At 39.4% G+C, this 14,648-nt stretch overlaps 1 protein-coding gene across 1 annotated transcript; it reads right to left on the bottom strand.

Moving 5' to 3' along the window:
- Window positions 1-2,144: 2,144 nt before the first annotated feature.
- On the bottom strand, window positions 2,145-2,642 carry LOC104887048 (uncharacterized). Its single transcript, XM_010671631.1, has one exon. It carries the CDS (start codon window positions 2,640-2,642, stop codon window positions 2,145-2,147), a length of 498 nt encoding a protein of 165 aa, XP_010669933.1.
- Window positions 2,643-14,648: the final 12,006 nt, after the last annotated feature.

The following is a 14,648-nucleotide window of genomic DNA, read 5'->3' on the forward strand; positions in this document are numbered from 1 at the left end:
GGCAGAGAAGGCGACCTCAAAGAAAAGGGCGGCCGCAGTGGAAGATGCCCTTCCTCCCAAAAAATCCAAAGGCTTCACGACCAAGAAGAAGAAAACGGGTAGGCCTTCACGACCAAGAAGAAATACTGATGAGTCTACTCTTTCAGATAAGGGCAAAGGGGCAGTTGAAGTAGCTCCTGACGGTTCTCCCATTTTATCGGAAGACGACTCATCGGCGGCCTTTGGAAGGATGACCTCGGCCGATCGTGAGAAGCTCAAACAGGTTCTATTCAAATGCTTCCCTGAGCCTTACATCAAAGGCTTAAGAGGGGCTTCATCTGGGCATGTAGGCTACATGTCTCAACTAGCTGCTGAGGTACAATCTTCATTTGTTTGCCGTCTTCTTTTTTATACTTAGTAAATTTGCTAATTTTTGTGATTGTCCTGACATGCCTTGTCCTTCTTTTTTTCAGCTATTTGCTCGCAGCATAATTACTGAGGACTGGGCAAGATTGCTTAGGAAAGAGAACAAGCAGCTCGTCAGGGATGCTACCATTGCCGGGGACAAGGCTCAATTTGCCATAGCCGAGTAGGAGGTACTGCATCACTAGTCGAGGGAGGCTTGGGAGAAGTGTTCAGCCGAGATGGAATCGGTAAATAAGAGATATCTCGTTCGTCTGACGGAGCTTCTGGACGAGAAGGCTGCCCTTGAGCGGACTCTCACGGACGAAAGAAACACGACCCTTTTGACGGTCGTTGAGCTTCGGAGAGAGAATTGCTTTCTTCGAGCAAAAAACCACGACGTGAAGAGGGAGGCTATTGATGCTTTTGAGTCGTCCAAGGAGGCTCTTAATGAGGTGATGGATACCTCCAAGACGTGGGTTGTGAGGGCATTTGAAATGCTGGCCGAAAATGACGACGTCCCCAGATATGAACGTCGTCTTGAGTTTCAGGAAAGCCTTCACAAGGCCACTTTGGAGGGAAGGGAGCTCCCAGTCTTTCAAGAGTCTTCAGACGACGAAGAAGAGGAAGAAGAGGCCAATCTAGAAACCAACAACCTTCCCGAGCCGGACGCTTAGTTTTGCCTTCTGCTAAATCTTGGCCGTAGGCCTTTTTGTACTTAGCGTAGTAGTTTTTTTTCTTTTTTGTAGCCTAGGTTGTAATCTTCTTTGAATTTTAATAAGAGAATATATTTTTTCACTTATTGTCTCTTGTTTCCATTTTACTCATAGTTTAATAATTCAATCCAAATAACTTTCCCAGTTATAAGAAAATTGCTTTGGCCGAAAGTGTTGACCATCCCATCATGGACGATCTAATCCGATCATGAGAATAATAACACCAAGTGCCAAAGTTGTTCGACCTGAAATACTAGAGTTGTTCGTCAGAACTTTACTCGAAGTTGCACAAAGGCTTGATTTTCTGTTCAAGGACGTTTTGCTACTTGCATTAGTATATTTCATATGTATCCCCCCTTCTTGGACGAAGAAATTTTAGTAATTTTCTTTGTTATAAGAAGGAGAACGACCATGCTTGATGGTGATATACTATGCAAAGTATAATCTAGGATTTCGGCAATACGTCCATCCTTGTTAAAGCTTGCAATAACTTATTCCTTTACTAAGGTGGTTATTACAGTGAGTGGCTTTTGGACGGAGAGTAAGACCCTTTTACTGAAGTTTCTTAATTCCAGCCGCCTTCGTTTAGGAGATTGATGTTAACTTTATAAGTTTATCAATTGGTGACCTTCGTCATGTGTAATCCTTAATGGATTTTGACATGTTGACCGATCTCCCAATAGAAGGTGTTTGTATTTTGCTGTTCTTTTTTGAATATTTGTTCTAGACCACCAACTTGGCTGATGGTGGGTGCCCTTAATCAAATAGCAAGGCATAACAAGTAAAGAGACAGTCATAGGATGGAAGTAGATTTGTATAATTATATGAATTTTGCTTGGCTGGGAGCCAAGATACATGTATACATTTCTACTTTTTCATTAATGTGCTATGGCCCCAGTTATCAGGGAATTACACTTTCAAATTACATCAGATGTAGTATTTTTTCAAAGTGTCTGAGTTCCACGTCCGAGGAATTGGGCGGCCATCCATAGCTTCCAGACAAAAGGTGCCACTTTGAACTTCTTGGACGATCTTGTAAGGTCTCTCCTAGTTCGGTGTGAGCTTACCCATTTCCTTTACCCGGCCGACCGCTTCCATTTTCCTTAGGACAAGATCTCTAACCTTTAATGGCCGCCTAGCTACCCTTTTGTTAAACTCTCGAGCCATACTCAACTTATACAGCTGCATTCTCAATAGAGCATTGCCCCTGACTTCAGGAACCTGATCCAAAGCCGTGCGAAGAGCAGCCCAGGTGGCTTCCTCTGAATATAACATGACTCGTAGAGTTGGTTCTTCTATCTCAATAGGCAGGATGGCTTTCGAGCCGTAGACGAGCATAAATGGGGTTCCCCCGATCGAGTTCTTGGCCGTCGTTCTGATTGACCAAAGAACCAACTGCAATTCTTCCACCCATAATCCCTTGGCATTATCCAGCTTCTTTTTTATGCCACTTGAGAGGATCTTATTGAATGCTTCTACTTGCCCATTTGCCTGAGGATGAGCAACGACAGCAAAGTGAGCTTTAATGTCCTGATCGCCAACCATTCTTTGAGCTTAGGCATCTCAAACTGTGGTCCATTATCAAAGACAATAGACTGGGGAATACCAAATCTTGTAATGATGTTTTTCCAGATGAAACCTTTTACATCATTAGTGGTGATCCCTCTCGTTGCCTCAGCCTCAATCCATTTAGTGAAGTAGTCCACTGCTACTAACACAAACTTCTTCTGGCCGACCGCTACGGGAAATGGACCCAAAATGTCTATCCCCCATTTGGCGAAGGGAAGAGGAAACAAAATTGGGTTAGATTGTTGGACGACTTCTTATATATGTTGCCATACCTCTGACAGCTATCACACTTCTTTGCATAGACCAAGGCGTCTTCTTTTAAGGTGGGCCAATAATACCCTGTCCTTAAGGCCTTCTCTCCTAATGCTCTTCCCCCAATGTGAGAGGCACAAGCTCCTTCATGTAATTCTTTCAAGACATCCAACCCGTCCTCCCTAGTAATGCACTTCAGGATTGGCCGGTTAAATGCCTTTTTGTACAAGGTTTCATCCTAAAGCTCGAACCACTTGTCCCTTGCCTTCACATACTTGGCTTCCAAGGGATCTGAGGGCAGACATCCAGTCTTCTTGTAATCAATGATTGTAATACCCCAAATTTTCAAAAATTATTTTATTATTATTTATTAAGATTTAACATTATTTTCGCTTAAAAATTATTTTGTGATCATGAGATTTCATTTGTTAACTATGTTTATTAAAATAATAATTTCATTTAGTTTGATTTATTTTAACAAGCTTCAACTAAATCATTTACTTATTATTCATTACATAATTAAACTCTTTATTTGTTTATGGATACCTTGGTTCATTGTCCATCAAAATTGGTAATCCAAGCCCAAACATTAGTCCATAGTTCAAGTCCATGTGTCTTTTACCAAAAAGAAAAGTTAAAACAAAACAAAAAAAAAAGAGAGAGTGAAAATCAGCTTCTTTCACCGCCTCCCTCCCTCCTTCCTCTTCTTCTTCTTCTTCAAAAAAAAATCAGCAGTAAAAGAATTAATTAGTTCAGCAACTTGCAATACTTGTCAGTAAAAATTTAATCTTCCCAACTAATATCAGATTTTAGGGGATAGCTTCACCTCCCTACACCATAGCCTCCATTAATGGGGACTTGATCAAGCTTAAAAATTGCTGACTAAATCCCTCTATAAATACTGACTTCATTCTCATCAGATTCCTTAAGCAAAACTACTTCAAAGGTTTTCTTCACTCTCTCTCTCCCTCTTTAATTTCTGAAATTCTGATGATTTTTAAAGATAAAATAAAAGAAATTCAAAACCCACCATTCCTCCACCATCTCAAACCACCGGAAAACCTTCGAACCACCAACCCAAAAAATTCGACCAACCCAGAACCACCGCGTCACGACTGCCCAGCCTGAGTCGCGCCTCCCTTGCGCGCAGCCCTCGCCCCAACTCCGCGCCCAGCACCCTCGACCCAGCCGCGAAAACCGCCTGCTTCCTCCTCGCTTGAATCCCGCCGGAAAGCGCCGGCCAGACCCACAAAAGTCACTGGCCCCAAACTCCTCTTCGAGCCCCCCCTGCTTCGGCTCCCTACTGTCTTTCCCCTCTCCTTCGTTCCTTTTATTTTCTTCTGTTTAAATGAAACTGATTCTTAGAATCAGTAAAGTGGAACCCCCCTTTCCCTTTTAAATGATTTTTGTTATTTTACCTTTATTTTAAAACTAAAACTTATAAACTTCCTAAACTAGCTACATTAATTAATTAGTGTATTTTATTATTCTTTTACAAAATTGATAACGTTTCTGATTTTCTAAATTTAAAACAAGGAGTAACATAAAGTTATTCTTCTATGTTTAAGATAGTTGTTTAAGTTAATAAAATTAAGATTGAAGTAATTTTATGAATATTCAAAATGATTCCATATATAGTGTGAAAACTATAAAACTTTATAAACTCTCTTAAGTTCATTAAGAATTTCTTTAAAGTTATTTGAACTATTTAAATTGTTTACTTTATAAAAAAAGGGGTTATTTAGGAACTAACTTAAATCTCGTTAATATTGTAGACTCCGATTTCGTAGACAAGGACTATCAAGAGCGCTAACACGTTCGTGAACTTAGCTTTGGGCACGCGTCACGAGGTAATCTCCGATGTCCATCTAAACATAGATCCCGCTAGTGTAAAATGAATTGGTTACGTGATTATTATGTGCTTATAAAATTTATAATTATGGACTATAATTTATGGATTCGAATAACAAATGGACAACGACTCTGGATTATGATTATGATTTATGAATAATGACGAAGGACGATGTACGATATGACAACGTTACTATAACGTTATCGGTTAATTATTTAATAATATATGATTATTATTATATTATTATTTATTATTATTATGATTATTTATGTTATTATTATTACTTTATTCATGAATATTATTATCGCTATTAATTTGAACTTTATGGAAGTTGAATATAAGAAATTGTGATAACAAAATGATTATGAATCTGAAATAAATGAACTCAAGTGATTGATAATATGAAATAAGTTATTGAAATCTCTATGAATGATGAATTATGATGGATTGAATATGTTCACACTGGTTTGAACAAATGACGTAATTGAATAAGATACGTAATTGAATAAGATGACGTAATTATATGTATTATTATACGTGATTAAAAGATTAATCACAAAGTAATATCGGAGGAAATGATGAACAGGTTGCCCTGTATAGTTTCACGACCCCTACAGGTTATCTGTTACTATGCTGATTATCTGTAATTCTTCCTTCTATCTTGTTTTCCAAGTAGAAGGGTTGCACACTAGACCTGTTATGGCCATTATGATTTTCGTAGGTGGTTACAGGGGTTTCCCCGGCCTACAAGTAGGTGGTTACAGGGTTTCCCTGCCTACTATGTTGAAGTAAGTGGTTACAGGGGTTTCCCCGGCTTACTGGCGTTCTCTTTCCTCTCCTTGAATAACTGGGTTAATTGAATTAATGAAATGATATTCAGTGTATATATATATGTGTATACATGTGTTATGACTTCCAAAACTATTGGTATACTATTTTACAAAGTATTTTCAACTTAAGTATTTTACGGGATGGATTGGAATTACTCAGTTTATCTGATTTTGGAGCTTGTTTCTCTTGTCTCTTTTCAATGTATTTGTGCAGGTGGTGATCGATCGGGGAACAAAAGGGAGATCATTTAGATTGTCATCCACTTAGCATATGATTAGCTTCCGCTGGAACTCTGAAACATTTAGTTAATTAGTATTGTTTAATGAACAATTTACTTAGTTGTTTTTATTAATGAATTTGAGTTGGTGTGTTGTAACTTAGCCTTGCAATTGTTTCCAAGGAGATAATTGCGGCGGTAACACCACCCCGTCGGATCGAACCCTCGTGGATCCATTTTCCCCCGAAAACCCGAGTTTATTCGAATGGAAAAAGGGTTCGGGTCGGCGGGGGTGTTAGAATGATGGGATCCATCCAAACATTTCCTCGACTGAGGAACAAAACTTGCTCTTGATCAATACTCTTTGCCGGCTTTACCTCCCAAAACACAGTTCGCGGCACATCCCCTTCGATCGAGCTGCTAGTTTTGAGAGAGCGTCGGCTTGATGATTCTCAAACCTTGGAATATGGTCGAGCACAAATCGCTTCAATGTTTTTATTTCTTCTTGAATCAGCTTCATATATAAACTCATGGACGCCTCCTTACATTCGAAGTCGCCATTTACTTGACTAACAATTAACAGGGAATCTGTTTTTGCCTCTATTTCCAAGGCTCTAGCCGCTTTACACATTCTAATGCCGGCTAGCAGCGCTTCGTACTCTGCTTCGTTGTTTGATGCCTGGAACTGAAATCTGATTGCATACTCAAATTTGTCCCCTTTTGGTGATTGGAAGATTATACCAACCCCACAACCATTAGCGGTGGACGATCCATCAACCATGAGCGTCCATTGCTGCCTTCCCTCTGCTAGATCATGGACGGATTCCACCATAGGCCAAGTAAGCTCCACGATGAAGTCAACTAAGGCTTGACCTTTTATTGCTTTTTTGGGCTCAAATGCTAGATCAAACATGTTTAGCTCCACGACCCATTTTAGCATTCATCCAGAAGCATTTATTTTGTGCAGGACTTGCTCTAGAGGCTGGTATAGATGAGGATACTATGAGCCAGAAAGTATGGCCTTAGTTTCCGGGTGGCCATGAGAAGTGCTAGGCCGAATTTCTCCACCAACAAATATCTACATTCGGCATCTTTTAGCACATGACTTTCAAAGTAGACTGGAATTCGTATTGAATCTCTTTCAGCCAGGAGGACACCGCTCACTGCATGTGGTGATATAACCAAATATACAAATAGCTTTTCCCCTTCGGCCGGACTTATCAATCGAGGCAACTGTCGGAGATGCTCTTTAACCTGCACGAGAGCCTGCTCCGCCTCTTCCATCCACTCAATTCTTTCTTTCCTTTTTATCGTTGCGAAGAAGTGATGACATGTATCTCTGAATTTAGAAAGAAAGTGTCCTAGGGCTGCCAAGCACCCTGTCAGACGCTGAACTTCCTTAACTTTGGATGGAGATGTAATGTCTAGAATCGCCTGAATCTTATCAGGGTTTGCTTCAATTCCTCTCTGGTCAACCAAGAACCCCAAAAACTTTCCGGCCACCACTCCAAACACGCATTTCTGCAGATTCAACTTCAGCTTGAATTTTCTAAGTGTCAGGAATGTTTCTCGAAGATCCTCAATATGATCCACCTCCTTTCGGCTTTTGACGATCATGTCATCAATATGAGCCTCCATGTTCCTTCCCAGCTGTGGCTGGAAGACAGTCTTTATTAGCCGCTGGAAGGTAGCTGACGCATTTCGAAGGCCGAATGGCATCCTCAGCCAACCATAGAGCCCTTTCTAGATGATGAATGAAGTCTTATCTTGTTCTTCTGGCCACATTGGAATCTGATGAAAACCAGAATAAGCATCCGTGAAGCTATCCTTTGCACAAGCCTTATTTCGATCAGTGTAGTCCACACACATCCTCCAAGTTTCATTTGGCTTAGGGACCATGACTACATTAGCAATCCAATCCGGATAATAAGTATCCCGGATGAATTTTGATTTTAACCGCTTCTGTACTTCTTGATAAACAGCTTGATTCCTGGTTGGACCCAGGTGCCTCTTCTTCTGTCGGATTGGCTTTTGACCTGGATTTATGTTTAGCTTATGAACGACAACTTCAGGATCAATTCCCGACATTTCTTCAACCGCATGTGCAAAAACATCCTCAAATTCTTTTAACAACTTGATCCGTTCGTCTTTGATCTTAGTATCTAGAACAGACAAAATTTTCAGCGTCCTCTCCGGACGCCTTTCATCCAAACAAATTTCAGCCGGCATTTCTACTAGCTTTGGACGTTCTAGTCCAATACCCATGATGGCCATTACTTCTTCTCACGAAGCCTTTTCTTCTTTGATGGCCAGACACTTCCTCTTCTTGCTCGGCAGGAGGATGGATGGCTTGCTAATTTGAGGGGCCTTCATCTGAGTTCTTTCTACTTCATTCTTTAACTCATTTATCTGGCCCTTCACTATCTCGGTCGGTCCTTCATCTATAGCCTTGGCTGTTCTGGTTTTTCTCCCTTCCATGATGAGGGTTTTAGAGTGGTGAGGTATCATTCTCTCGCTGCTTGTTGATCTCCATATAGGGACCCAATCTTTCCTCCATCGCACTCAAACTTCATTAACATCATATGAGTTACAATAACAGCTTTGATGTGGTTTAAGGTGGGTCTCCCGAGAATGACGTTATAAGCTGTCAAATCTCGTACCACCAAGAAATTAACAAACAATGTTCTGGAGGCCTCTTTATTTCCCACCCTAACAGGCAAGGTGACGGTTCCTATAGGGTGGATTATGCCTCCTCCAAACCCTATGATAGGATGATGAACTGGGACCAAGTCATTCTCATTGAACTTTAGTCTTAATAAACATTCTGCACTGATGATATCGATCGAACTCCCCGTATCAATCAGGATTCTTCTTACTCTCAAGTTTGCAATTTTCATTTCCACAACCAAAGGATCGTCATGGGTGGTTCTTATCTTCCCACGATCCAGCTCGCTGACGACTACCTTAGGGAAGGGATCAAACTCTGCTTGATTGGTAAGCATGATCTGGCCAAGTTCCCTTAAGTAATTTTTTATGTCCCCCTGTTGGTTGGACCTCCTGCTGCAAATCCTCCAGATATGACAAGCACTACATCTTCGTCAGTGCTTTCACTTTCTTTTCTACGGTTCTGACGATCATCCCGTTTCTGAAACTTTTTCCCTCCTTGAGGAAGATATGAATTCACCTTCCCCTTACAAGCTAAATCCTCCAAAGCTCTCTTCAGATGTTTGCATTCATTTGTTTCATGACCACAATCTTTATGAAAGTGGCAATATTTACTTTTATTCCTATTTCTTAAAGGAGTTTTCATTTCAGCTGGTGCCTTTAGCGCATGCTGATTTTTTATCTCCATAAGAATGTAATATTGATCTTTGCTGAATTCTATAGGCTCAACTGATGTTGCTGGTTCGCTTCTTTTGCTTCTCTTAGACGAGGTTGTCATTGCAGTCAATGCCCTAGTTTCAGCTTTCTTGGGATTGCTCTTTTTTGGCTAAATTGCTTATTCAGTCTTTCTTATTTCAGGATGCTTTGCTTCTGCGCATACCTCCGTACATGGATAAATGCCTCAGCCTCCCGTAGGGCTTCGGTCAGAGTGGTAATCTTCTTTTTCACCAGTTCAAATTTGAAACTTCCTAGCCTTAGACCCCTGATGAAGGCGTCAAAAGCTACCCCCGCATTCAGATCCTGGATCTGCAATGCTTCTAAGTTGAACCTCTTCACAAAACTTCTTAAGGCTTCCTTTGGTCCTTGGATGACCTTCCCCAAGTGCATGTTGGTCTTCTACTCCTGTCGATTTGCTACAAAAAGACTGGTGAACAGAATACTAAGCTTTGTTAAATTGTTCACGGAGTTAGGAGGAAGGTTATTGAACCATTTTTGCACTACTCCTTTTAAAGTAGCTGGGAGATTCTTTCACCAAGTAGCATCATTGACTGCTTGGAAATACATTTGATGCTTGTATGCTGATAGATGATCGTCTAGATCAGTAGTTCCGTCAAAAGGTTCTATCGTGGGAAGCTTAACCTTTGGGTATGGGGGAGCCTCCATGATTCTGCAGAGAATGGAGTCAGCCAGTTAATCTTGAGTGGCCCAGCATGACCCTCAGTGGGTATGTGCTCCCGACGATATTCCTTTAACACAGGATTAGAGGAGGTGTTATCTTGGACTTGCCGTCTATACACCAAAGGTTGCAATATAGTTTTTTCTTGCCTTGGCTGGACAACTAAAGGTCTTTGACTTCTTCCTTCAATTCTGGATGGCGGCCTTAATGGAGGATCCTTCATATAAGGGGTAGATCCTGAAGGTGAGCGCTAAAGGGCAGGTGCTTTCTTAGCCTCCACGTACTTTCTAGCATCCGTCTCCATTTTATGACCGCTGGAAGGGATGTTATCTCCAGGTCGGACCACCAACTCCCAATCCATCTTCCTCCATGGCTCACTAACCACCGGTTGCTTTCCTTTTCACAATCGCTTGGACACTTCCTGTCAGGAGGTTGATTTGTCCCTGAACGACCCTCCTGAAACTGCCCCCTAGGTGGAGCTACATCGGCCGGGTCTGGATTGACCTGAAAAAACAGCATATTGTTTTTTATTTGCTCCTCACAGCAGCCATCCTGGTCTAGAAGTCATTCAGGACATTTTCCAGATGGGTAGTTGTCACTAGACGATCAAGATTTTCTTGAAGGGATGGGCTCCCTACTTCGTCCAGAAAGGTTGACAACAGCAGAGGCCTATCTCTTCCTCTTGGTGGCCTTTCATCATCCACCATATCCTCCACTTGAATCTCAAAACTTCTATTCCCAACAACGTTGGATGAGTGACAATTAGTCATTGTTGCGTCTCCCCACAGACGGCGCCAAATGTTACGTAGTGCTAGACTCGTAAATAATACTACTATCCCCAACAGTAGGTTCACTAATAGGAGACTTGTGCAACAATGTCTGGACTCAAAACCCGATCCTGAGCTCTGGCTTCAAATCTGCAAAAAGGGACCCACCCTGGAGGTTTGGGTGGTATTTTCCCCCCGAAGCTTAAGTCAGGTATCAGGAGTATGAAAGAACTTTTTAGAGAGAGAAAGTAGAGAGAGAATTTATGGCTGAATAACAGTACACTGCTCTGAAAAAACGTACTTTTCCCCTGATTTCAAGGACTATTTATAGTCTCTAAAATGACTGTTGTACCTTGATGTCACCCTATCGGGAGTATCTGATTGGCTAAGCAATATCATAATGACACGTAGCGATCATTGATTGGAGAGTACACATCATCGATTATAAAAGATGCCCTTTGGCTTTTACTGGGCCTAAGTACATTTTGGGCCAGAAGAAGGACTAGTGTAACTTCTTTTATACAGAAAAGGTGTACTTTAGTCCATACACGCTTTTAGTCCATGTACTTTACTATAGCAGCAAAGTGCCACGGGTAGGGCTGTGATGGGGCCACGTGTCATTTAAAGCTGTTGATTTTTCATGCTACAACAAAAATGTTCGCAGCAGACAACATTATTAACCTTACCCTGCCTCATATTTAAACCCAAATAACAATTAAGCTTCCCACAAAAACATAATGCACAGTTTCAAAACAATGTATCAAACCACTCTGACACGCTCAATAGGCTCAGATATTTTCCTTATTCAAAACGACTTCTCCATCATCTTTTTTAACTGATCTGGAGTGTTTAACATCTAATTATCACATAAAAAAACCATTCAACCAACATCAACTAATTTAAACACCACATAATCAAATCCGCTCAAAAAAACTTCATCAAATCAAGCAACAACACTTAATGGAAGTAATAAAGAGTGAATTTAAGGATTTTCTAAAGTTGAATTTTGCACTCATGTACTCTAATTTAAGCTCAAGCTCAAGTTGGAGTAAGTTGTATGGCAACATGTTTTAGGATATGTAATCAACCATCCAAACTTGATGGAATTATCGAGAGTAATATATAAATACAAGGACAGGACTTACCTTTAGTATTTTTCAACTTGCATGTTGCATCATATGAGCAGGCCCGGTCCTGAGGGGCGTTTAAAGGGGCGACGGCCCAGAGCCCTAGCCTAAAAGGGGCCCAATTGTAGAAATTTTTTTTTACAAACAGTGGCAATTACACGCGTGAAACAGAAGAAGAGTACGCTTCAGTCTTCACCACACCAAAAGACTTTTCATCTTCTTCAGTTATTCTCTCTCTCTTTCCAAAGTCCAAATTTAATTTTCTTAATAATTCCCAAAATTTTCCCAAAATCCTACACTTCCTCCTCTTTCTCTCTCCTCTCCTCACTGCTGCTTGAGTTTTGTGTCTACTTCGAAGGTCCTCTATCTCCTCCCTCTCTATCTTTTCTAATGCTGCAAAATAAATGTCTTTCATCCAATCATCTTCATGTTTTACTCATATATTGAACTCATTTCTGAGTTAATGATATTCTTTGAATTTCGAACTATCATCTTTGATCTGTTGTTTTTTCATTTGATCTAATTAAGTATTTTATGTTAAACATTTTGCTGTTTTTCAATATTCGCTTCATTTATATTTCAAGTTGCATCGATTTTGTTGTTCTTGCTGTATATGGGCAATGGAAATTTATCAAGTTGTAGTAATTTGTTCCACATATCATTTCTTTGATTGTTTTGCTTATAATTTGTCTTGAATTTTTGAGGGTTTGAAGTAATATTTTTTTTCGAAAATTTCTTCAGTAACTGGGTAAGTGTGGGAAGAATTAGATGAAAGGCCATGAGAATTCAAGGAAAATTAAGTTGCATAAGAGAGATGCATACTTTAATAATACTGATAATTGAAATTGATGCCTGCAAATTTCTTCTTCTTATTCTGATTTTGCATTCTTTTATGCAAGTGATTAGTGCCCTTTTATTAATTTTTTTAAATTGGGAGAATGGGTTATTGTTTTTTCTCCTTGTGGGTGTGTAATTTTGCCAAAACTACTATCATATGTTCTTAGTTGAATCTATCATAAATTACATTTTTTTTAAAGGGCCCCAATCTACTATTTTACCTAGGGCCCCAAAAAGATCAGGACCGGGCCTGCATATGAGGACTTCTGTTTTTTTTTTTATCTATATAAATTAGATCTGAAATTAATAGCATGATCTTGAATTAGGACCTAACAAAATCAGATCCAAAAATACGAAATAAAGATCAATTCCTAACAAAAGAAAGACTATGTTATTAATTCCATATTGGTTGTGTTTCTAGGCTTACAACAGACAAGTTTCAAGGTAGAGTTCTTTCCGCTAGAATAGAAGATAAAAAAGGAAGATAGAGATTACCTAGAGCAGGGGTTAGGGTTTGGGCTCGAAGAAAATAGTATCTTTTTTCTTTCACATTCCTTTACACAGGAAACTCAAGAAATAGTAATCAAAAGCACCAATTTTAAGTAACTACAAACATTAATCTACTCTAAAAAAATTAAATATGCAACAATTCTTCAAATAACTAAACAATTTACACCAACGTTAAGACTTTATTCAAAAATAACAACCCTAGAAAGCCCAAAAGACAAAACACCAAAAAAAAAGATAATTAAGGGTGAAGATGTAGAATTACTTGCAAAGCGAGCTGAGACTCAAGGGAATCAAAAGAGTAGAAAAGTTTCAAACGTCTTATGAATCTTCATTTGCTTCTTCAGCAGTTTATGTAGAATAAGGAGAATTAGTTGAATCTCCATTAATTTGAGCTCCTTCAAGCTGAGATTGAATTGGGTTTTAATTTTGTTTTGTGAATGCAATTGGTGATTTTGTAGCGCAATTATGAAGGGGTTGATCGAAAATGAAGAGGAGAGGAGAGAGAAAAGGAAGAGGCATTATCTAGGTTAGGGAGGAGTATGAAGATGGAGCCATGAAAGACACGAGGCATGAATAAGGGCAGGCAAGTATTCTATAAAGTTGGGAGGGAAAAATAGTAATCTTACTGTTACTAAGCTACAGTAACATTATTCTCACTTTTTAATAGGTATGGATTAGGAGTTTGTCGTATTTCAATTGGTCGTTCCAGAGGAGTTTGAGGCTAGGGACGGTGGTTTGTCGACGTTGGCCGACATGGCTATTATCATGAGTATTGTGGCGTTGGTGTGCACTATCAACTCTTCGTGCCGTATTTCTGGTACAAGGTCCACTATCACGTTTTATGAGAAATTTTTTTGGGAAAACCCCATGGTAAGATGAAGGGCCCTATCAGACCGACATTGTTTAGAATAGTATTGATCCCATTACATTGGTAATCTATTTTTTTTTAAAAAAATAGTAGCAATTAAGAAGGTTTATCTTTTGATAGTAAGCGCGAATTGGTGTTGACGTGTTGTAATATAGAGAGATTTATGCAATATTGGGAGACTTTGTTATTGTTGTTGTGTTGTATATTTTCTCCAGGGAAATGCATATATATAGTGTCAGGTGAATAAATCATGTCATTGCAATTATGCGTAAAATGTCTAATCTTGGACGACAAATACAAAGCCATTTTATCAGTTCACTATTTACATCATATATTATAATATTTGCTTCATTTTAAATCTTCATGGAGCACATGAGCAGTTCTTGCTGGAAAAGTTTAAATGATCCAATCTTTTTCTCATATTTGCAGAGTAATCTCAATTTAAGATATTTCAATCTTGGAATATTTTGAAAAAAAAAATCCAAGTTTAAGTGATATCTTCTCTCAAAATGAACAAAACTATTTATTTTTCTATACTATTTATACCTAAGTTGGATTCGCGAAGGTATAGAAAATAAGGTTTGGATTAGTTATAGAAGGTCTCCTCAAAATAAAATAACTCAAAAAGTTTGGATTATTTAGGAGAAACATGTTAAGTCGA

The sequence above is a fragment of the Beta vulgaris genome, chromosome 2 (assembly GCF_026745355.1).
Source record: "Beta vulgaris subsp. vulgaris cultivar EL10 chromosome 2, EL10.2, whole genome shotgun sequence".
Classification (NCBI taxonomy): Eukaryota; Viridiplantae; Streptophyta; class Magnoliopsida; order Caryophyllales; family Amaranthaceae; genus Beta; species Beta vulgaris.

Coding starts and splice junctions, on each gene's coding strand:
- LOC104887048 (XM_010671631.1), bottom strand. CDS start 2,642: ATGGTTGGCGATCAGGACATTAAAGCTCACTTTGCTGTCGTTGCTCAT.